A 24,309-nucleotide genomic window follows, 5' to 3' on the forward strand; every position below is an offset into this window, starting at 1 on the left:
ACCATGCCCGGCTTTTTTTTTTCTTTCTATTGAAATATTAGGTTGCTGTGGCCGGGCGCGGTGGCTCACACCTGTAATCCCAGCACTTTGGAAGCCCAAGGCAGGCGGATCACAAGATCAGGAGCTCCAGACCAGCCTGGCCAATATGCTGAAATCCCATCTCTACTAAAAATACAAAAAAACTAGCCGGGCATGGTGGCACATGCCTGTAATCCCAGCTACTTGGCAGTCTGAGGCAGGAGAATAGCTTGAACCCGGGAGGCAGAGGTTGCACTGAGCCAAGATCGTGCCCTGCACTCCAGCCTGGGCAAGAAAAGCAGCATTAGATTGCTCTGTTCTGATGCCTCCAGATCACATTTGATTACAGCAGTTCTTATTTTTCAGACCCACAGAGAAAGGACAGGAGAGTCAGATCTGATCGTGGGCTACCATGTGATAAGAATAAAGAAATCAACCAATCAGCTTTAAGGAAGGCATTTTGGGGCCCTGGGGATGTGCACCTTGCCCTGGTACTGGAGCAGGAGAGCCCTGGATGAGCCACATGGTGCTGGGGCCTCTGAGGAAAGGACTGGGAATGTGTTTGGACCACCACGAAGGGTACCTGGCCCCTCGCTCTGGCCTCTGGAAGCCTGGCCAACATCTTCACAAACAGTAATGCCCCAAGACAGGTGTTTGCACTACATCAAGTGTGGGGCAGCGTGGGGGCCACCAAGGAAGACGGTGGGCATGGGCAGCACGGGGCCACACTGGCCTAGGGCCAACTCCTCATGGGCCATCCTAGGACCCATTCTAATTTCTTAAAAGAGAAAATCTTTTAAAAAATGTTTGCAGAAACAAGTTGGACCTGAGGCCGCGCAGAGCCTCCCTGACAGGTTCCGAGGAGTGGCGACAGCATGGAGTCCAGTCAGAAGCTCAGTTTGTCCAGTCTTTATTAAAGCCAGGCCCTCCTGCCGACGGCTGCAGGACAGCTGCTGGGGCCCAGGAGGGACGGGGACAGCAGATCCTGGCCATACGGGGCTAGAGCTGAGATTCCCACAGCCCCCCAAGCCCACCTGCCCTTGGCCCTTTCTGAGGCTCCTGTCCCGCAGGGAGAGGAGAAACCCAGGGCCGAGGCCATTACCCAGCACCCCGATGCCTCCCTGGGACCCCTACTCTCCTCACCACCCCGCCCCGCAACCTCACCCAGGCCCTCTTCCCACCCACCAACTACTGTGCCTCCTACCCGCCCCCAGCCCCGGCAGCCTGGCTGCTGCGCTCAGCCCCCAAGGCCATGTCTACACTAACGTGGAGGGAACTAGGTCTATAAGGGAATGCAGCTGCACCAAAAATCCGTTTCCTGGCCCCATTCACAGTGGCCCCAAAAGCAGGAGGGGAAGGGGGCTTCACATAAACTACACCCCAGCTGCCTGCCCAGTGGCTTCCATGGGCCCAGTCCGGAGGGTGGGGCGCCCACCAGGCAGGGGCCTTGCATAGTTGGGTGCCTGGTTTGTCACTGAGCCACGGCTCAGGTCCACACCCGCCCCCTGAGGTGGACAGCCACTGTGCAAGCTGCCAGGCCACGGGTGCCTCCACTAACCAATTTGTGAAATGGGACTCTAAACAGAAACACTACTTGTTCTAGTGTAATGACAGAAGCAGAGTTAAAAGGACCTGCGGGTGTCCTAGGGCCCTGACTATGGGATGTGGGGAAAGATCCTTCGACCAACCTCAGTCGCTCTGAGTGAGCGTTAGGCTCCGAGAACGGGGCGTCTGCCTGCTCCCGGAGAAGGGCAGCCCAGGGAAGTGAAAGCTGGGGCTCAGGGCTGTGAGGGTCTTGGGCGCCCGTAGATGTCTGCCACCTCCGGCTGAGGGAGGCGAAAGTACCAAAGGACTGAGAGGACAAGCAGAGACCAAAACCGAACCGGTGCGGCGGGCGCCGAGGTGACCTCGGTGCACGTGTGGGGAGAGGAGAGAAGGCGGCTCGAGAATAAGGCTTCAAACTCCCTCAGAACCCTGTCAACACCCGCGACCCGTCTGCCTGGCCGTAAGTTTGGTATCTGGCTTTTTCTCCTAGATTCTTCAGGCCATACGAGAGGTGGAAATAAATATCCGCAGACGACAAGTTTCAAGTTTTCCCACTGGAGCTCTGCCCTTTGGAAACCTACAAGGCCTCCCCTCGCCGCGCGCAGTTAAACCTTCGGGACAGACTCGGATGACCGAGAGACCCCAAGTCTCCCACTGAGGAACGGGAAAAAGTGGTCAGCCAAACCCACCGGCCTCCCAGGCATCCCGCTGGCCCACCTGGGTGGCCCGGCCCACCCTCCCGTGGCGCAAGGGCTTTCCCCTCCCTCGCCGCCACACCCGGTTGCAAACGCACAAGTCCCTTGCTCCCCAGGCCACCCAAGTCGGAATCCGAGTGAAATAAATAGCATCGCCCGCCAACTACCGCCCTGCTTCACAGCCCGGGCCCATCCAGGGGATATCGCAGTCTCCGTGGGGGTGACGTCCCGGCCTCGCTGCCTCCGCGCTGCTCTTCGCCCCAGAGCTCCCCCACGTCTCCAGCTGAGCTCACGGACCCGGCGGGCAGGAGACCCGGGGCCGCAGAGCGGGGGCTGAGGGAAGGCACCGCACCCAGGACTGGGACCCTCAGCCTCCCGGGGCCCGAGGAGCGGGGGGCCGGCCGTCCAGGGGAGAGGCCGGTGGCCCTGCAGGCTGCGCTGCCGTCGGCCCCGGGCCCCTCACAGGACGCCCTCTCGGTAGGTGCCCGAGGGCCCGGCGAACGCGGCCTGGTGCTCGGAGCCGAAGCTTGTGCCGCCCGCGAACTCCAGCAGGGCGCTGCCGCGCTCCCCCGGGCCGGCGCTGGACGGCCCCTTGGCGGCCGCCTCGGGCTTGGGCGCGGGGGCTGGGGCCGAACCCGAGCCCGGCGCTGCGGTGGCTCCGCGGTGCGTCTTCATGTGGGTGAGCAAGTGCGAGCTCTGCGAGAAGCGGCGGCCACAGTTGGCGCAGGCGTAGGGCCGCTCGCCCGTATGTGTGCGCTGGTGCGTGACCAGCACCGAGCGCTGCGAAAAGCGCTTGCCGCACTCAGGGCACGGGAAGGGGCGTTCGCCCGTGTGGCCGCGCCGGTGCTTGGCCAGGTTGGAGCGCTGCGCGAAGCCGCGACCGCAGTCGGCGCAGCGGAAGGGCTTCTCGCCCGTGTGCGTGCGCCGATGCCGCTTGAAGTCCGAGCTGTGGCCGAAGCCCTTGCCGCAGTCGGGGCAGCGGTGCGGCTTCTCCTCGGCGTGAGCCCACTGGTGCCGCGTCAACGCCGCGCTCTGCCCGAAGCGCCGGCCGCACTCTCCGCACGCGTAGGGCCGCTCCCCGGTGTGCGCGCGCCCGTGCGCCGTCAGGTGCGCGCGACGGCTGAACCCCGCGCCGCACACGCCGCACACGAACGGCTTCTCGCCCGTGTGGCCGCGCACGTGCGCCGCCAAGTGCGAGCCGCGGGCGAAGCGCGCGCCGCACTCGGGGCACGGGAAGGGCCGCTCGCCGGTGTGCGTGCGCCGGTGGCGCGCCAGGTGCGAGCCGTACACGAAGCTCTTGCCGCAGTCGGCGCAGCGGTGCGGCCGCTCGCCCGCGTGGTAGCGCTGGTGCTTGGCCAGCGCGGCCCGGCGCCCAAACGTCTTGCCGCAGTCCGAGCAGATCCACGGGCTCTCCTCCTCCGCCAGCGCGGCCGGCGCGGGCTCCGCCAGCAGACCCCCGATGGCGGGCCCGAACGCGCGCAGGCCGCCTCCGCCGCCCCCGGCCCCGCCGCCGCCGAAAGGGTCGCAGGCCAGCCCGGTGCCCTCCACCAGGGAGAGCGGGCCCCCCAGGGGCGCCGGGAGCGGGCGCCCGTCGACCGGCAGCCGCTCTCGGAAGTCGGGCAGGCCCAGGATCGGGAAGCTGTCCGGGTGCAGCCAGGACTTGGGGTGCACGGGGAAGTGGAAGCCCAGCGGGTGGGAGGAGGGGCCTTCGCCCTCCCCCAGGCCATTGCCCAGCTCCAGGAAGCGCCGGTCCGGCGCGGGGTCCACCTTGCCGCTGGGGGTGGGCGCCGCCACTGCCGCCTCCTCTCTCTCCTCGGCCGCAGCCTCCGCCTCTCTGTCCGCCTCGCCAATTTCAGGTCCCTCCGGCCCCTCTGGCCCAGGGTCAGTGTCCTCGGGCCCCGCGGCGGCCGCCGTCTCGCCGGGCTCCTGCCGGGGGCCGTCACCACCCGGCTCCGCGCAGCCCCCGCCGCGTCGGTGGCGCTGGAAGTCGGCGCGCAGACGGAAGGCCTGGCCGCAGTCGGGGCAGCAGTGCGGTCGGTCGGCCGTGTGCACCGCCTGGTGCCGTGCCAGCGCCGAGCTCTGGCTGAAGCTGCGGCCGCAGTGCGGACACGGGTAGGGCCGCTCGCCCGTGTGCGTGCGCTGGTGCGTGACCAGGTAGGAGCGGCGCCCGAAGCCCGCGCCGCAGAAGGCGCAGCGGTAGGGCCGCTCGCCAGTATGGATGCGTCGGTGCGTAACCAGGTGCGACTTATAGACGAAGCGCTTGCCGCAGTCCGGGCACGGGAAGGGCTTCTCGCCGGTGTGCGTGCGCTGGTGGATGGCCAAGTGCGAGCGATACACGAAGCCCTTGCCGCACTCCTCGCAGCCGAAGGGCTTGACGGCCGCGTGGTAGCGCTGGTGCTTGGCCAGCCGCGAGCGGTGCGGGAAGACCTTGCCGCACACGTCGCACGTGGTCTCCGGCCGCCCGGCTGGCGGGGCCACTGCGGCGGGGAACGCCCAGGGCGACAGCAGGTTCGCACCCGGCTCCCGGCCGGGCAGGAAAGGCTTCGCTTCAGAGCCGTCAGCCAGGACCCCCAGGCCGCCTGGGTCGGGCCCCCACCCCTCTGGAGTCTGCGCCGAATCCGAGTCGTCGGGCCCCCACGTCCCAGGCACGTCCCCCACGCCGTAGGCCGCCGACCAGAGCCCTGGGGGCTCGTTCTCCTCCTCGGCCACCTCTGCCAGGAAGTCTTCGTCGTCTTCCTCCTCGTGGTCCTCTATGTCATCCGTCCAGAACCAGGCTCCTGCAGGCGACAAAGGCAGGCCAGAAGAGAGAGGTAAGTGAACTTGACAGGAGCCTCTGGCAGGTTCCTGTCCCGAGAAATCAGGGCTTCGAGACGCCACCAGCAGGACCTTCCTTCAGTCGGACGGGGCACCTCCTTTCACCAAGTGAGAGGTTGCCCATGTCCCACTGCCAGTCCTGAACAGCCGCAGGGCAGGAAAGCCGCCGCCCACAGCTAGGAACCTGGGGACACTCAGCACATGAAACTGCCCCTCCCAAGAAAGCCAGGGCTCCCGTCCAACATCTCTTCCAGGCAGCCGGCTCCCTCCAGGGCTTGCCACCTGCTGAGGAACGGATCAAACTCTAGGAAGGGGTGCGACCGAAGGTTAAACCCAAGCAGGGATCCTGTGCTGAGAAAACCAGGTGGAGACGCTGGGGCAGTTTTCCCCAAAGCTCCTGGAGAACTCCGCCTACCTGGTCTTCCTGGAAGACAGCTCAGCCGGCGGCCCTGTCCACAGAAGACCTGCCTTTGTCAGCTCTAAGCTTTTTGTTGTGTTTTTGTTTTTGTTTTTGCTTTGAGATGGGAGTCTCGCTCTGTCACCCAGGCTGGAGTGCAGTGGCTCGATCTTGGCTTACTGCAACCTCTGCCTCCTGGGTTCAAGCAATTCTCCCACCTCAGCCTCCCAAGTAGCTGGGATTATGGGCTCAGGCCACCACGCCGGGCTTTTTTTTTTTTTAAAAGCTCACTGCAACCTCCACCTCCCAGGTTCAAGCAATTCTTCTGCCTCAGTCTCCCTAGTAGCTGGGATTACAGGCGCAAACCACTGCAGCTGGCTAATTTTTGTATTTTTAGTAGAGACGGGGTTTTGCCATGTTGGCCAGGCTGGTCTCGAACTCCTGACCTCAGGTGATCTGCCCACCTCGGCTTCCCAAAGTGCTGGGATTACAGGCGTGACCCACCGTGCCCAGCCTTTTTTTAAATTTTGTTTTGTTTTTTGATACGGAATTGAGCTCTTGTTGCCCAGGCTGGAGTGCAATTGTGGAATCTCGGCCCACCGCAACCTCCACCTCCCGGGTTCGAGCAATTCTCCTGCCTCAGTCTCCCGAGTAACTGGGATTACAGGCATGCGCCACCACGCCCAGATGATGATGATGATGATTATTATTATTATTTTAGTAGAGATGGGGTTTCTCAATGTTGGTCAGGCTGGTCTCAAACTCCTGACCTCAGGTGATCCGCCCGCCTAGGCCTCCCAAAGTGCTGGGATTACGGGGGTGAGCCACCGTGCCCGGCCGTTTTTTTTGTTTTTTGAGACGGAGTCTTGCTCTGTTGCCCAGGCTGGAGTGCAGTCGCATGGTCTAGGCTCACTGCAACCTCCACCTCCCAGGTTCAAGTGATTCTCCTGCCTCAGCCTCCCGAGTAGCTAGGACTACAGGTGCCCACCACCACGCCCAGCTAATTTTTATATTTTTGGTAGAGACAGGGTTTCACCATATTGGCCAGGCTGGTCTTGAACTCCTGACCTTGTGATCTGCCCGCCTCAGCCTCCCAAAGTGCTGGGATTACAGGCGTCAGTCACCGCGCCTGGCCACCTTTTTTGTATTTTTAATAGAAATGGGGTTTCACCATGTTGACCAAGCTGGTCTCGAACTCCTGACCTCAGGTGATCCACCTGCTTCGGCCTTCCAAAGTGCTGGGATTACAGGTGTGAGCCACCACGCCCGGCCTGTCAGCTCTAAGCTTTGCTCAGCTTCCCCCATTCTGCCCCTCTCCCACCAAGCTTCACCCCTGCCCTCTCCCTTCGGCCCTCCAAGGCACCTGTGCAGGCAGCGAACAACATGTAGATAGAGCTGGCTCAGTGGCGCTCCTGTTGATTGCTTATACACCTAACACACGGTGACACACCCAAGAGGGAACTGGTGTCTAATGAAGCAGGCACTAAGTCACAGGGAACACAGGGATGACACCTGGCCTGCAGCCCCAGATGCTCCAAGGCACCTTCATGGACCCTGCCTGGTGTCCACCCCACAGTCTCAGCATCTGGAAGGTTCCAGCTCCCACAGCTGGTGTGGGAATCTCCTCCTCACCCTAGCTGGGTCCCCTGCCAAGGCACTGGCCCATTTCAGCTGTCACCTAGCTGGATAAGCCTGGACCACTGAGTGCTGCCCTAGGGGGAAAGTCGGAGCCCAGGAGGTCCCAGTAGGCCTCAGGTGGCCCCTCATTGTCGCACGCTGGCCCCCGCCAGGCTGCATGGCCTTGACACTGTCTCGTCCCACATGCATTCCATATGGGGACCTAGAGCCGCAGGAAAACACAGACCCACACAGGCCTGGCTTCACTGTGAAAAAACAGGCATCATAGAAAAGGGTCAGAAAACGGGTTACTTCATCTTTCACATTTCATGATACTTTCTTGGTTTACTATCACAGTAAACGTAAGCTTAAAATAAAAAGGTTCTTGTCACTAAGTTGAGTCTACCTCGAACTGCCACCCACAGCCACTCCGTGCACAAAGCAGCAAAGAAAAGTCCCGTCCCCATCAGTGGCCACCCTTCCCCGACTGGCAGCAACACTCCCCAGGTCCGGGAAGGCTGCTGCACCCCAGCCCTACGCCCCAACCCTACAGGGTAGGGAGGCTGGCAGAGAGCTCGAAAGGATCTGACCCTCAGGCTCTGATGCAGGTCTTGGGTTTAGAGACCCCTCCAAACAGTGAAGGTTCAAGCCTAGGAACAACTATGATTTTGTAGCGGGGTGCATCGGTACCTCAGGAAACAGCCAAGACTCAGCGAGCATTTATTGGATAATAAGCCTCAAAGAACTGGACTCCCAGGCCAAGTGCGGCCTTGCCCACGGAAGACTCAGCTGCCCAGAGCTGGGAGGCTCCTCTCATCACCTCTCCCTTGATCCTGAGCACAGCAGGGAATCCTCTCACGTGGGGAGGTAGGCAGGGAGCCCCCATCCCAGTGGGCTCTGTAGAGAGGGCACCCCCCACCAGCTCTGGAGCTGGCATGGCCACCTGTCCCAACAACTGGGACAAGGGTGGGCCACACTCCAGCATATGGCACGGTGACAGGCCACCACTGACACCAAGTGCAGGAGGGGAAGGGCATCCAAGTCCCTGGGAAGTCTGAGCTGGCTGCACTCTGATGGGAGGTCCCAGGAAGTAGCAGGGCCCCTGGGAAGGGTCCCAGAGGGAGACCAGCCTGCCCCAGGCCAGGCTCTGTTGAAGTGGATGGGAACATCCTTGAGTGAGGGTGTTCAGCCAACAGGGCTCTAGGGACAAGGCCCTGAGGGCGTTTGCTGGCTCTCAGATCCAAAGCCCTTTTCCAGATCTAAGTGAGGCCTCATCACAGCTCAACTCATCAGACCCAAGCCGGGGCAACAGGAGGCTGACTAGGAGGGGCTGGTGCATGTTTCTCAACAGCTGGAGGGCACTGGGGCAGGAACCATGCAACAGCAGCCCAGGGTACCCAACACACCTGCTTCCTCCAGAAACCAGGGGACAGCGGAGGAGAGGAGAACCTGGGGCTGATGGTCCCTCTCCCCTGCACCTCACATTTAGGCCTAAGGACTCTGACCTAGCAACATTCAGCTAGGCTTCCGGAAGAGGGACCACAAGGGCTCAGTGATAAAAAGCAGAGGCCGATCAGAGGCTCAAAGTCAGCTGTCTAGGGAGGGAGAAGCTTCCAGAGTGTGGCCACAAGAATCTTCACAGTCCGTGTCCTGAACTGGGAACACTAAGACCCCCCCATCCAGCGGCAGGTGACAGGAGCTGATGGAGAGGGAGACCACCACAGCACGTTGGGTGCCAAGGGAATGAATCAAAGGCCTCAGGGCTGGTGCTGGGGCTGTCACAGGAATGATCTCCCCCCACTCCCTCCACAGGCGCCAGCACCAGACACAGCTGCTCCTTAGCATGAGTGGCGTCTTTAGAGGCTTCTCCTTCAAACCTGAATGCTGAGATGTTCCTCAAGGGCTCACTACTCCACTGTGCCCACAGCAACTCTCCTGCAGGCTGAAGCCTCACATCTGCTCAGTTCCACCAGGACGGCAGGGGCCAGGCCGGGATGCTACACCATCTCTCCCTTGGCTTCACTTCAAAAGGCAGCTGGGGGGTCCAGGCTCTACCTGCGTGTGAATTCCACTCCCATGACGCACTGGCCATGGGACCTTGGGCAAGGCCTTAAATCTGAGTTTCCCCATCTGTAAAATGGGTTGATAACAGCACCTACAATCCACTTGGTGGGACTGTTGCAAGGATGAAATGCACATCCGTAAACACCTGCGATGCGGCTGCAGAAGCACCTCCACTGCTCCCGGGGTCAGGTGGCGCTGCTGCCACCACAGGTCCCTGCAGATGCCGAGGCCCCCTGCTGTCCATCCCATGCTTTCTGTTAGTCATCGCTCAAGTTGTCCCCCAAATGTCAGGTGATACTCCTTTCCTGCCATCAGGCCCTGGTGGCCACAGATCCCCACCAAGGCCTTTCCTCTTGAGGCTGGGCCACAGTCCCTAATCCTAGATAGGCGCCTGGCCAGCCCTGTGCCCCGGGGGCAGGCTGCCTCTTGGACTGGACAGGAGGGGCAGGGCACCCTCCAGCCCACACTAGTGCCCTCCTGCTCACCAGTGGCTGGTGCAGTGCCAAGGCCCTCAGGGAGGCCCTGGATGCACAAAGGTCCCTAAACCTGGGAGGGTGGTCATCGGCATCACCAAAGCCGGGCATTTACCCAGAATCCCACCAACACAACTGCAGGCTCTCCAGCTTCTGTCCCCAGGCCCTGATTTAACTGTGTGGGAGGCAGTGGTAATCCCAGGGGCCAACCAATGTCCCCAGCAGCACAGCCCCCGGAACACATCTGGTAAGTGCCCTGCCCTGTGCACAGGGTGGGGGTCTTATGTAGGACACTAATCACAGCAGCTGTGGGGAAGACAGTGGCCCCACAGCCACATGCCTGACCCAGAAGACACGGTCCCAACCTGTCATGGGACCCCACACACATCTCACATCACCCAGGGATGCTGCTCAGTGTAGCCCACACACATCACCCATGGCACCAGGCCGCCACCACCTACAACTCCCACCCCTGGGCAACCTCTGCCCATCTCGGAGTCTGGAACCTGCTCTCCAGGCCCAACCTGACCTGGGCCCCACGGTGAGTCCCCGGAGTGGACTGACTGAACAGCGCCGCTTCTCTCCCTCTGACAACCCATCTGCTGGGGACTGGCCTGGAGTGCAGGCTGTGGAAGTCAGTTCCAAGTGAAACCAACACCTGCTCCCTCCCCTCACTCGGCCAGTGCAACTTTCTCCATCCAGACACAAACTCCAGATGGCCTTAGGGAGATCTTCCCTCACGGGGGACAGTCGCAAAGGGAGGAGGTGGACAAGGGTGACACGCCCAAGTTCATAGGCATTAGCAGCGCTCCCTTCTGCAAACTGTCAGGGAGATGAGGGTGGCACTGGCCCCACACATTGGTGCTTGGGGGAGGCGGGGCTCTCGGGCACAGCTTCTGCACTGGCATCTGAACCAGCTGCATGGCCCTGGCCAGGCTGCCAGGTCTGTAAGGAGGGGCCTCCTCTGAGGACAGGCACTGGGCCTGCCCCTCACTGGGGCAGGTGACCTCAGAAGGGCCAGTCTGCAGTGGCTGAGGGGGTCCATCTCGGAGGGTGGAAAGGCAGTCCCACAAGTACAGGGCTAGCCCACCAGGCCAAGGCCACTGGCAGCCACGTGAGGCCTGCAGGCACCCACAGCCACAATTTTCTCCAGGCACATTCTTGCTCTAGTGCAGACCAGAGCCGGCAGAAAACAGGGTTCAACCAGGGCAGGGATCTAAGCCAGGTAAGGAAAAAGGCAGGGCAGGGGAGGGGCTGGAGCATGGCTGAAGCGCAGGTGGGGGCTTCAGCAGCCCTCAGGAGGGGTGGGTCCTGATGAGAGCAGTGCCAGAGCCCAGATGTCATATGTGGCCCAACTGATCAAGGAGCCCAAGACAGGGACATACTTGGCTCTTGCAAGACTCCAGTCTAGAAACAAACTGTCAGCCTGGGCACAGTCAGCCTCTGTCCTGCCCCAGCGATCTCAACCAGCTCAGCCGACCAGAAATGAATGCAGGGGAGGCAGGGAGCACTAGGGGAGGCAGGGAGCACTGGGGGAGGCGGGGAGCATCAGGAGAGGGTAGCCACTCAGTACACAGGCTATGGATCACATTTCAGAGGCTGACTTTACACACTCACTCAAGGCCGGGAGCATCCCAGGCCTGCCAGCCCCAACACGACGACCATCCACAGGGGACGCAGGAGGCACTAGCCCAGCCAGCCCCTCAGGTAGCTCTCAAACCACAGCCAGGTGCACAGGCCACAAGGGTACTGTCACCTGGACTGAAAGGGAACCACTCAGGCTCAAGCCTGCACAAGGCTCTACCCCTAACCCTCCAAGAGGCACAGAGAACAGGAGCACAAGTAGACCACACGCTGAGGGACGGGCCCCGCAGGCCTGTGTCCCCTTCTCTTCCTGAGAGCGTCACCCACATCCCAGACTCGTCCTGGGGGCAGCAGTGATCTTTCTTGCCAACCAGAGCCCTCCTGACTGAAGCCTGGGGAATATTCCAAGAGGGTCTCCGAGTGTCTGGAGAATGGCAGCAGGAAGGGCCTCCTACAATGACACAGAGGAGGGACTGGCAGGCCTCAGTGATAGTTCAGCTCTGTGTCCCCACCCAAACCTTATCTCCAATTGTAATCCCCATGTGTCTTGTCAAGGGAGGGACCTGGTGGGAGGTGATCAGATCATGGGGGCCGTTTCCCCCATGCTGTTCTTGTGATAGTGAGGGAGTTCTCATGAGATCTGATGGTTTTCGTTTGTTTGTTTTGAGATGGCGTCTCACTCTGTCGCCCAGGCTGCAATGCAGTGGCGCAATCTTGGCCCACTGCAACCTCCACCTCCCGGGTTCAAGTGATTCTTCTGCCTCAGCCTCCCAAGTAGTTGGGACTACAGGCACACACCACCACGCCAAGCTAATTTTTGTATTTTTAGTAGAGATGGGGTTTCACCATATTGCGCAGACTGGTCTTGAACTCCTGACCTTGTGATCTGCCCACCTCGGCCTCCCAAAGTGCTGGGATTACAGGCATGAGACACCGCGCCTAGCCTATTTTTTTTTTTATTTCTTTTTTAGTTTTTGAGACAGAGTCTCACTTTGTCACCCAGGCTGGAGTGCAGTGGTGCAATCTCGGCTCACTACAACCTCTGCCTCCCGGGTTCAGGCCATTCTCCTGCCACGGCCTCCCGAGTAGCTGGGACTACAGGCACACACCACCATGCCCAGCTAATTTTTGTATTTCTAGTAGAGACGGGGTTTTGCCATGTTGGTCAGGCTGGTCACGAACTCCTGACCTCGAGTGATCTGTCCACCTCAGTCTCCCAAAGTGCTGGGATTATAGGCATGAGCCACCACACCCAGCTTGTATTTTCATCTGAAAACACATCTATGAGGTGCTCCAAATCTACCCATTGCCCCTCCTGACTGGCATCACCTAGCCCCAAACCAGACACCTGTCGGGCAGGGGCCTCTGCAGAGCTCTCTGATGCTAGGAGCCCCTCAGACACCACGAAGGACCTCCACACAACTGACAATGTGGCATCCCCCAGTGGGAACCTGAGTTGAGTTCAATTTCTTCAGATGAATAAAGGGGGCCTTAGAGTTGAAGGAGCATAGCCAGAGCTGGGCCTGAGGCTTCCAGGGAAATTCACCACCCTGAACGCCTTCTGCACCCATCAGTCCAAAACCTCCTCTCCGGAATGCCCCCAAACTGCCCACCCCAGTCAGAGTCCTGCCCATAGTGCTCCAGGGAGAGCAAGGGAGACTGTGGGGAGCCTTTTCCCAGACATGGCCAAGTGGGCAGAGAAGCAGGAGGACCGGCTAGTGCTGTGCCATCAGAAAGGCCTCTGTGATGGCGTGCTGGGCTCCTGGGCCTGCCCTGGCTCAGCCGACCACCTGACAGCTGGCCTCTCACATGCAAAGAAATTCACAGGCTCCAACGCGGGGCAGGGGATCATTTTTAAAGGTTCCCAAGAGGAGCCTCCAGGTTCTCTAAGGACCTTACAGCCCTCAGACCTCTCTGGAACTTGAACCACTAGGAGCCAGGCAGCAAAGGCAGAGGCGCAGTCAGAGGCACCAGGTACCAGGTCTGCAGAGAGCGCAGTGAAGGCCAAAGTTTGACAACAGCTCCGAGAAGCTATCGGCACAAACCACGAAATTCCATCTGCGCTCACCTGTGTAGACGCCAGTGACGATGTCTCCTTCCTCAGGTCGGGGGCTATCTGGGACCCAAGGTTCTTCCCCTTGTTCCAGCCGGAAGATCAGATCGGGCTTGGGAATTGGGTATCCTGCCAGGAGAACAGACAACGGCTGCAGGCGGCTCCTGTGGGCCCTCCGCTGCCCTACAGCCCCTGCTGCGCCACCGCTCAGTGCCCCTCCACCTCCATCTTCCCAGCACCAGCCCTCCCCAACCCTCCCTGCTCCAGAGGGTCCAGGCGGTCCCTTCCCTCTGAACCTTCCCCTGTCCTCCCCTGCTCTCCCCTCCCATCAAGCCCTCACAATACCTTCACCTGTAAGATGCCCACAACCCTCCTCCTCCCTCTCCTTCCTCCTCACCCCTGGAGGCTTCAGGGGCCATGCTGCAGACACCAGAGCCAGACTGCCTCCACAGATGTGTCACCTGGCTCAGGCTGCTGCCTGGCCAGTGACATCCCCCGCCCCACCCAGAGGCCATGGGGTCCTAGGGCTTCCCTGGGAGGTGGGCTGGGCCCAGTATCCACCTTTGGAAAGACCCTGGGATTTGAAAAGCCCCCCTGTCAGACAGCTAAACCCCTGGCAGCCACCACACCAGGCTGCCTCTTGGGGACAAAAGGTCCCGTCCTTACCCAAGGACACGAGAATCCCATAGTTCTCCTGCATGACTTCCTGGTAGAGGCCCCGCTGGTCTGCTTCCAGCCTTTCCCACTCCTCCAGGGAGAAGTACACAGCCACATCTTCAAACGTCACCAGCCCCTGGGGAAACAGAGCCTCAGGTGAGAGGCTGAGGGAGCCCCTTACAAAGAGCCACGGAAGATTGAGGCCACTGAGGCCCTCCAGCATGGGTGTCAGGGGACACAGATGCCCAGATGGCACTGAGGGCTTTCAGGCCTTGCCACAGCCCTGGAAAGCAAGGACCAGATCCCAGCCAGAGAATGGGGACTCAAGCTCAAAGACGGTGAACGACCCAGCTCATAGGGCAGAGCTGTGGCTCAAGCAGAGGCCGGCAGACAAGGAGCCCCACCCCCAGTCCCCCTCTTCATGCAGTCTGGCTCAAGCCAGTGCAATGGCCACGTCAGCCATGGAGGGCCCACTCCCGAGTGGACAAGCAGCAGCAACTAAACTGAGCATGGGCACTGGTGCCTGACCTGACTGGGCAGCAGGAACCCAGACCCTGGACATGTGACAGGCACTCCAGGTGAGGGGAGCGGCCAGCCTTGGGGGAGAGCCAGGCCTCTGAAGTCGCTGTGCATAGTGCCATTGAGTGGGTGGCAGCCAAAGCAATCAGGACAACCCAACGCCCAGGAGAGCAGGACCACACCCCCGGGCTTGGGGCTGGACACCCAGCCGCTTCCTGTGTCCCCTCCCACCTCAGGGCCTGGGCCCAGTCTGGGGACTCCAGTGCTGTGGCCGCTGCCAACAGACGCCTCCAAACAGCAGGTGCCGAGGCCCCGGGGGAAACCCTGCCCGGGTTACCCAAGCCCCAAACAGAGAGGGCGGCTCACCTGAGACCCAGCCGTCAGCAAATCATCCTCGTCCTCATCCTCCTCCTCCTCTTCCTCCTCTTCCAGGTCCTCATCCCTAGGAGTGGCTGGAGCCCGGGAGGCCTGCAGGCCTGTGGGGAGAGATCTCTTAGGACCAGCTGCCCTGAGCCCCCAGCCTGCAGGGCCAGGAACCCTGGCAACACCCTCATTGCAAAGCCGGGCTTCAGCTCCACCCTGTCAGCCCAAGAGCCCTCCTGGCCTGACCAGGTCCCTGGCCTGGCCCACCTCAGCCCCCTTCATCTCCTCCCCAAGGCTGACTGCTTTTCTTACCCTTTTCCTGAAGAACTGGGGACTTGGCATCACCACCACGGCTAAGTCGCTCCTGGGTCCCCAACGCCGGACACTGCTCCTCTGCCAGCACCTCCTTCACATCCTCCTCCTCCATGTCCGCCTCCACCTCCACCTCGGCCACCTCCTCCACCTGTGCATCCTTCACTACCTCTGCCACACCCTCCTCCTCCTCTTCCACCACTATCTCCTCCTCCTCTTCTTCCACCTCCTGCACCTCTTCCCCCTTTTCCTCCTCCTCCTCCTCTTCCTCCTGGTCAGGGTCGCACTCTGACCCGTCCTCTGCCCGCTCCAGCTGGGCAGCTGGGGAGTCGGGAGTTGTGTGGAGCGCTGCCATCCTCCCTGGGAGCGAGCCTCCGCGTGGCCTGAAATGCAGATGGACGCCAGTGACGGGCTGCTCTCAGCACACCACACGGTCCACTCAGAGCGTCTCCCGCAGCCTGGCAGGGGCGCAGGGAGCAGGATTTACTCCTCCTGTTATGTAGTTGAAGGCAATGGAGATGAGGGAGGACCAGGCCTTCCCACGATCTTACCCTGCACCACCAAGACATTCTATACCCAGAAAGGCTGCCCCAAGAGCCCCTCCGCGTGACCCCTGGGATGCCAGTCTCAGCTCCTTTTCACCAAGAACTACGTGCCTGGTGTGAACTGCTGCTCTTTCCTGGAGTAAATCAGGCATTTCTCCCAGTCTTTATCCACAAGGAAGCATCACACAGCCCGAGGGTGGCCCATGTTTAGCCAGAAGGAAAAGCCCACCTGACACACAGGACAGAGACGCTTACCTGGTCCTCAACACACATGAACCAGGCCAGCACGGAACGCCAAGAGGTCTCAGCACAGACAGGATGCAGGCACTTGGAAGGCACAACAGGGCTGGGAGGAGAGACAGGTGCCAGGAAGCCGGCAGGTCAGGCTCCTTCCTGCAGGACATGGGAGAGTGGGGGCTGTGAGCCAGCATCACCCTCATGTGCCCTCAGCCCTCACTCTGTGAAAAGTGCAGTGCATGGTGGATGCACGGCTCATCGCCAGACCATCAGGAGGACAGGAAATGCCTGTGACATTTCAAGTTTGGGGATCAGAGACTCTTAAGGGCTGACTTACCAAAGCCCCAGAGGCTACAGTGTCCTACTCTCTCACTGACATCAGTGACAGCTCAGCCCAGAAGCGCAGGGGAGAGGCGGCCACACTAACACAGGGTCCAGGGTTCAGGGCCATGGACACAGCAGGATGGGAACTGCTGGCCCTGGGACGCCTCGCCCCTCCCCACTGCGTGTCCTTCACCAGCCCCTGGGGGGTCCCAAGGGCACAGCAGAGTCACAGCGCTGATAAGTCCATTTCTGTGGCTCCTTTCTGGGTGTAAACCTGAGACCGGGCCCATCACCCAGGACACACACCATCAGTGTCTCTGGCCTGAACAGGGCCATTTCCAAAGCGAGCCAAGCCCAGAATCCAGGGGGTGAGGCCATGAGCCCCAGAAGCATCCTGGAATGTCGGGCCACTTGGCCACACAGAGCACTGGGCCCACCCTAGCTCATCCAGCTCAAGCAGTGGACAGTGTCTGCCACAGAACTCCTAAAACAAGACTGAGTGGCCTTCACAAGAACAGTCCAGACCACCACACCTGGTGTTCTTATGGACACAGGAGAAAGCTGCTCTGTGATTAGCTCTCCCTCTGTAACCTATCACTTCTCTATCAATTAGGCAGCTGTGTTAGGCCATTTCTGCATTGCTGTGAAGGAATACCTGAGGCTAAGTGGTAAAGAAAAAGGGTTTCATTCACTCACAGTTCAACGGGCTGCACCAACATGGCGCCGGCATCTGTTTCTGGGGAGGGCCTCAGGAAGCTGCCACTCATGGAGGGAGGCAAAGGGGCAGCAAGAGAGAGGGAGGAAGCCCCACACTCTTTTAAAACAACCAGATCTCTTGTGAGCTGAGAACTCCCTTATCACCAAGGGGACGGTGCTAGACCATTCATGAGGGATCCGCCTCCATGAGCCAATCCCCTCCCACCAGGCCCACCTCCAACACTGGAAATCACCTCCCACCAGGCCCACCTCCAGCACTGGACATCACGCTTCAGCGTGAGACTGGAAGGGGACTGATGGAGCCTGGATGTTTGTCCCCGCCCAGATCTCACGCTGAACCGTAATCCCCAATGCTGGAGGCGAGGCCTGGTGCGAGGTGACTGGATCATGGGGGTGGGTCCCTCCTGAATCTTGGGCCATCCCCTTGGAGACAGTGAGTAATGAGTTCACAGGACATCTGGTCGTCTTTAACAGTGTGTGGCGCTTCCCCACTCACTCTCTCTTGCTTGTTCCTGTTTTCGCCATGTGACATACCTACTCCCCCTCACCGTCCACCATGATTAAAGGCTTCCTGAGGCCCCCTAGAAGCCAGCAGATGCCAGCATCATGCTTCCTGTACAGCCTGCAGAACCATGTGCCAATCTCACCTCTTCTTTATAAATGACCCAGTCTCAGGTATTTCTTTACAGCAATGCGAGAACAGCCCGACACCTGGACAAACACCCAAACCATAGCAGTGGCGTGTACTCATTTCCTGAACTGCTTTGAGCAGTTGCTTTAAAATCCACACTTTAATAGCCAGGAAGCTCTGAGCATTCACACAGGCCTACCCAAGTCAAGGGCTGGGACACACAGGCATCCAGAAGCCACCTCTGTCCCAAAGGTCACACGTGCCCCCTGACTGGCTCCAGCCCTTCTAGTTTCAGAATCACTGACCCCCAAAGACTCAAGTCACAGAACTATGCCTGGGAGCGTCACCCCAACCTCCAGCCTCTCCCAGAAGCCGGCCTTCTCAGTGTCCCCAGCTCTTTGGCATGTGAAGATGCCCAAAGTGTTGAAATGCATGTGCTGTGTGTTATGCTAGCCACCTCCAGGAGGACGCGGCCTTGCCCAGCACTCAGGGTGCTGGGTACACTCAGCAACGGTTTCCCAACCGCCACCCACTTGAGGCCCAGAGGAGGGCTTTTCTCTTTCAAGCCTCAGGCCACAGATTCAGGCTGGGCCTAGGTGCCATGCCAAGCTCAGTAGAGCTGTCTCCTGCCTGGCCACCACCTGAAGCAGCAACTTTAAACTCCCAGAGCCAGGCTGCCATATATGAGGACACAACAGAAGAACACTTCACAGCTTTGGAATAAAGTGGCTGCATGTTCATCTCATCTCAGGCCGTGTGTATGCTATTCCCCATCCCCGGAACTCTCTTCCCCTTTTCCAGGGTGGTCTTCTGAGGCAGCCCCCTGGGCCCCAGTGGGTGACACAGTTCCCTGTAATTCTTCCCTCACAGCACTCACCACATCTTAAAAATACACTTATGAGACTGTCTTATCATCTCTCTCCCTGAGTACGGCCAGCTCCTGGGCGGCAGAAGCTCCCTTTGCTCATGTCTGAATACCCCTCACACCAGCACTTAAGAAGCATTCAAATACTAAAAGAATGTCCAAAGTCGCCAGCCAATGTGATGGACACAGGATTTTTAAAACTCAGCATTTTGGCCCTACTGTCCTGTTCCAGAACAGGCTGACCACTGCTGGAGGTGGGGGGTTGGGGGGACTCTTCGAATTGGAACTCACCCCGGAAGCAGTGGAGAGTCTCTGCCTCCGAAGAGGACACTGAGTTCTTTCTCCCAAGAAGTCCACCCACAGATGACCAGAGAAGGTGGAGGACCAGCTCCTACAGAGGTCAGAAGCACAGCCAGACATCGTCCCCAAGCCGAGATTCAGAACAGAATGGTTTGAAAAAGGGACCTCAGTGGTCCGGGCAGAGTTTAGATTCCAGCAACTCGCCCTGGGTTCTCTCTGCCTCCCCCAGGCCTGCACTCTTTCCCTCTTCTTGCCAGCCTGCCAGTCCACTGTAAACACTGCTCACTTCTCCCTCGGCATCCAACTCTGGGTCAGAGGCCACAAGGGGCCTCATCAGCATCAATCCCAAACCAGAGGCCACAGGGGGCTTTACCAACGTCATCCCAAACCCTCATTTCTCAAACTCCCGACCTCAGGTGATCCACCCGCCTCGGCCTCCCAAAGTGCTGGGATTACAGGCGTGAGCCACCTCACCTGGCCCCAAACCCTCATTTCTACTAGGGCCCTTCACTCTAGGATACGGTGCTGCAGCCAACATTTAGAATGGGAGGTGACAAGGTATCTTCCAAGAGGAGAAGGCGGCGAGACAAGGACAGGAAGAAGAGGCAAAGCTTGAAAGTTGATAGAAACTCTTCACAAAAGCTCCAAAGCCAGGGAAACCCAACTCCAAGAGTGGGAGATGTGGGGGTGTGCTTGTGTCAAGCCCCCTTCATTCCCTCTGGGTGGCCCCCGCTGCCCTCAGAGCCCTTCAGGTCTTCATGCCCTCCTGGAGGACCTCCTTCCCGGACCACCACAGCCCTCACTGTCTGTCCTCGGATTCTGGATCCCCCTACTTTCCTGGGTTTGCTCCTGGTGCAGGTTATTCCCACGGGGGCCATCTCAGGTTCCCCAGGGTAGCCCTCTCACCACCCCACCCGGCTCCCCAGACCTGCCCACACTTGTTGAACCAAACCAAGCACCAAGGTCTCCCCACACAAGCAGAGCTGGGGACCTGATCCTCCTGGTACCTGCACTTCCTCTTGCCCATCGGGTCCTCGACCAAAGCCCAGCCCCTTTCCTACCTCTGCTGCCACGCGGGACAGCCCAGACCCCATCCAATCCCAGGGATGGGTGTCCCTACCCACCTGCCGGCAGCAGAAACAGCCCAGCAGCCCACCGGGGCTCCTTCTGCAGATGAGGGAAAGCCCAGACAAGGCCCCCAAGGTCACAAAGCGGGCTCCTGGGGCGACGGGCCGAGCGCCTCCCGCCCCCCAGGGGGCGTCCGGAGCCTCCTCCTCCTGCAGAGACCTAGACGGTGACAGCCCCTCCTGGATGGGTGTGTCCTGGAGGCGGCCGCGGCCCAGCCCCTGCCGCTACGGCCGAGAAGGCGTGGGCGGGCACCCCGAGGTGTCACGCGTGGCCTCCCGGGCCTGCCCCCTCCGCCTCCTGCCTGGACCGGCCCCAGGAGTCGGCAACGCGCAGGCCCGGACGGAGGTCCGGGAGGCGGGGGCGCTGCCGCGGAAGGCCCGACCCGCGTTCCGCTCTGACCCCGCAGGCCCCGGCCCCGCCGCCTCCCCGCGGCCTCCCCGCGCCGGGCGTCGAGGGCCAGCCCGGCCCCGCCGCCGCCGCCGCCCCCGAGCGCAAGCCCGGCCCGCCCGCACCTGCCGCCCGCGCCGCCGCCCACCAGCCCCGCGAGATCCACTCACCGCGCGGGCCGGGCTGGCCGAGCCGCGGGCCGGACACCGGGGCAGGGGCCTGCTGGCCGGCGGCGGGCCCCGCGCTACACAAAGTGACGGCCCGGGAGCTGCGCGACGGCGGCGCGTGGGCACCGGAAGTACCGCCGGCCGGCCCCGCCCCGCCCGCGCCCGCGGGGGGAGGAACTTCCGGTCACGCGGGGGCAGCGGCGCGGAGCGGTGAAGCGCCGGTTGCGGGGGTTTGTCTCGCTGGGCCTCGGGCCGGGGCGGGGACGGGGCGTGCGGGCATGGGACAGGAGCGCCCTCGACACTCGTGGGGCGCCCACAACCTCGCCCTGCTCCTGGAGACCCCGGCCAGGTCTCGGAGGGGACCCTGAGGTCCCGCCGCTGCCACCACCGCCTTCCCCGAACCCCAGCCCGGCCTCGTTCATCGGGGCGCCCGCTGAGGACCAGGCCCCGCGCTGGGCCCCCTCCGCCCCTCCACGGGGCCTGCCCGGGACCCCAGGACGGTGGAGGGAGGAGGCGACCCCTGTGGTGGGAAGGGGGCCAGGTGTCCACACCTCCACCAGATCCCAGGGCCCGCGCGGGATGAACGTCTTGTGGGTGGAGAGGGAGGAGGGACTGGCGGGGTGAACGTCTTATGGGTGGACTGTGGCGGTTGAGTGCAGGAGGAGACTGGGGTTGTGGAGCCCGCACTTGGAGGGACATGGGGTCACGGGCAGGGAAGCGATGTCCAGGCAGAGGGGATGGCCATTGTGGGGGCAGAAGTGACAGGCGACCCCAGGAACCCAGGGAGGGTTCGGTGCGCTCAGCGGCCACCCCCAGACCCCCACCCACAAGCCTGTCTGCACCTGCTCCCAAGAGGTGCAGCTGGGGTGTCAGGATGAGCTCTGGCATTGGTGGAGTCCAGAGTCTGTCTTCCGCTGGAATGGTGTGGCCCAGGCCCCTTCCCCAGCTCCCAGCCCGCCTGCACCATTGTTCTTGGTGCTTTTCTGTGGGGACCCCAGGCCTGACTGGGCAAGAGATAGAGGAGGACTCGGCCAGGCGCGGTGTCTGTAATCCTAGCACTTTGGGAGGCCTTGGCGGGCGGATCGCGAGGTCAGGAGTTTGACACTAGCCTGGCTAACATGGTGGGTGAAACCCTATCTCTACTAAAAATACAAAAATTAGCCGGCCGTGGTAGCGCGCCCCTGTAGTCCCAGCTGCTCGGGAAGCTGAGGCAGGAGAATCGTTTGAAGCCGGGAGGCAGAGGTTGCAGTGAGCCGAGATGACACCACTGCACTCCAGCCTGGGCAACAAGGTGAGACTGTCTCAAAATGATAATAATAAGATAGAGGAGGACTCAAACCTTAGTCCCACAGAGGGGTGCAGCCCCAACCCCTTGAATCAGACCCTCACAGTGATGTCGCTTGGCTCTTGGTGTTTTAAAATGTCTTAAAGTTAATATAATAACATTTTAAAATAAGGAGTCCCGTTCTTGTTTAAAAAATAAAATTGAAAAATCAGGTTCTAATGCGGGGTCTCACACCTATAAATTAAGCACTCTGGGGGGCTGAGGCAGGTCACACGTGTAATCCCAGCACTTTGGGAAAACAAGGTAGGAGGATTGCTTGAGCCCAGGAGGTCGAGGCTGCAGTGAGCTATGATTGCACCACTCCACTCCAGCCTGGGCAACAGATTGAAACCCCGTCTCCAGTAATAAATAAAATTTGAAAAATCAGAGGTTCTGGCAACACAAGGCCCCTGGTTTGCAGGGCACCAGCCAGTAGGGCCTGAGAAGTAACCAGCTTCTGTGGGTGGGACTGAGCGTGGCCATGGTCCTCAGTGCCCACCACTCCCTGTCCCCTTCCTCCAGGCCCACATCTGAATGACACTGCCTGACTCTCCTGTGGGTATCTTTTAGAACCCCCGATCCCTAGATTAGACCCTTCCCCACCCTACCTGATCCGTCAGGTTCAGTAGGAAGGTGCAGTTGCCCCCAGGCAGTTCCCAGGAAGGTCTCTGACTGTAGGACAACTAACAATTGACCAAAAGCAGTGTCGCCAGGTGATGTGGTTTGGCTGTGTCCCCACTGAAATCTCGTCTTCAATTGTAGTTCTCATGATCCCCACATGTTGTGGAAGGGACCCGATGGGAGGTAATTAAATCATGGGGGCAGTTCGCCTCATGCTGTTCTCATGTTAGTGAGTTCTCATGAGATCTGATGGTTTTGTAAGGGGCTTTTCCCCTTTGCTCCACACTTCTCCTTCCTGCCATCATGTGAAGAAGGAAGTGTTTGCTTCCCCTTCCACCATGATTGTAAGTTTCCTGAGGCCTCCCCAGTCATGCGGAACTGTGAGTCAGTTTTTGGTGGTGGTGGTGGTGGTTTGTTTTTGTTTTTGTTTTTGTTTTTGTTTGAGATGGAGTCTCATGCTCTGTTGCCCAGGCTGGAGTGCAGTGGCACAGTCTCTGCTCACTGCAACGTCCACCTCCCAGGTTCAAGTGATTCTCCTGCCTCAGCCTCCCAAGTAGCTGGGATTACAGGTGTGCACTACCACGCCTGGCTAATTTTTGTATTTTTAGTTGAGATGGGGTTTCACCATGTTGGTCAGGCTGGTCTCAAACTCCTGATCTTGTGATCCGCCCACCTTGGCCTCCCAAAGTGCTGGGATTACAGGCGTGAGCCACTGTGAGTTAAACCTCTTTCCTTTATAAGTTTCCCAGTCTTGGGTAGTTCTTTACAGCAGCATGAAAATGGACTAATACACCAGGTAAAGGGAAGCAGCTGGAATGTGAAGGCACCAGGCTTTTGCCACCCTTAGCCCTGCAGGGGCAGGAAAGGGCAGGATGTTGTCAAGCCTGGAGGGAGGTGGAGATATAAAGATGGGGCCACTGTGGGCACTGTGATTATGGAGGGACAGTGTGGCGAGGAGAGAGTACCCCAACCCTGCCCTCCTGCACCGTCACTTCCCAGTGCTGCCCGTTGCCCAAAACCACCTGTAATGTGGACAGCACGGGATCCCAGAGGAGGAGGGTGTGTAACAGAGTCAGCAGCTCCATCCTGGACTTAGATCCCTCGACCCTGTCAGGCAGGGACCCCGAATAATCCCAGCATCTCCTCAGATCTCCTCTTGGCCTGTCCTCACCTGATACCTAACCCAAGACTCAATTTCTTCCTCTCCCTCTTCCACAGATAATTTTCCTTTTCCTTTCCTTTCTTTCCTTCTTTCTTTCCCTTCCTTCCTTTCCTTTTCTTCCTTTCCCTTAACTTTTTAGGAAAGGAAAAGGCGTGAGCCACCTCGCTGGGCCCTACCAGTGATTTTTGCTTCTTGCTCCAACAGCACTGCTGAGGGGCTGAGGAGACGGAGAGGAGAGGAAGGAAGCTGGTGGGACTTATGTGTCCTTGGCCTTGGGGAGATGCTAGACCAGGCCTGGGCCACCTGAGGATGCCTCTGACCTGAGGACAATTGGTTTTCATAAACTGTAGTTTAGTTGGACCACTCACTACTGAACTCAGTCTTGATAGATTTCCCTAGACTCATTGGAAGAAGGAAGTAATTAAAAAGCAGGCCAGGATTGGCTCATGCCTGTAGTCCCAGCACTTTGGAAGACTGAGGCAGGAGGATAGCTTAAGGCCAGGAGTTTGAGAGCAGCCTGGGCAACATAGCAAGACCCTGTCGCTACACAACATTTTAAAAAATTAGCTGGGTGCAGTGGCTCACGCCTGGAATCCCAGCACTTTGGGAGGCCAAGGCCGGCGGATCACCTGAGGTCAGGAGTTGAAGACCAGCCTGACCAACATGGTGAAACCCCGTCTCTACTAAAAAAAAAATACAAAAATTTAGCTGGGCGTGGTGGTGGGTGCCTGTAATCCCAGCTACTCAGGAGGCTGAGGCGGGAGAATCGCTTGAACCCGGGAGGCGGAGG

General features: G+C 59.9%; 1 protein-coding gene across 2 annotated transcripts; it reads right to left on the reverse strand.

The window, feature by feature from the left end:
• Positions 1-911: 911 nt before the first annotated feature.
• Positions 912-20,537, reverse strand: ZNF316 (zinc finger protein 316). 2 transcript variants are annotated; one of them, XM_030796437.1, is made up of 9 exons: positions 20,416-20,537; positions 19,855-20,017; positions 18,722-18,821; positions 15,912-16,049; positions 15,112-15,494; positions 14,803-14,912; positions 13,927-14,053; positions 13,276-13,389; positions 912-5,035 (listed from the first exon to the last, which is right to left on the reverse strand). In XM_030796437.1, the coding sequence occupies exons 5-9, from the start codon at positions 15,464-15,466 to the stop codon at positions 2,718-2,720; spliced, it is 3,024 nt and encodes a 1,007-aa protein (XP_030652297.1). In that variant the 5' UTR covers positions 15,467-15,494; positions 15,912-16,049; positions 18,722-18,821; positions 19,855-20,017; positions 20,416-20,537; the 3' UTR covers positions 912-2,717. The 2 variants fall into 2 exon arrangements, with proteins under 2 accessions (XP_030652297.1, XP_030652298.1); XM_030796438.1 differs by lacking the exon at positions 20,416-20,537 and having other exon boundaries at positions 18,722-19,036; positions 19,855-20,245.
• Positions 20,538-24,309: the final 3,772 nt, after the last annotated feature.

The sequence above is a fragment of the Nomascus leucogenys genome, chromosome 17 (assembly GCF_006542625.1).
Source record: "Nomascus leucogenys isolate Asia chromosome 17, Asia_NLE_v1, whole genome shotgun sequence".
In the NCBI taxonomy this organism is placed as follows: Eukaryota; Metazoa; Chordata; class Mammalia; order Primates; family Hylobatidae; genus Nomascus; species Nomascus leucogenys.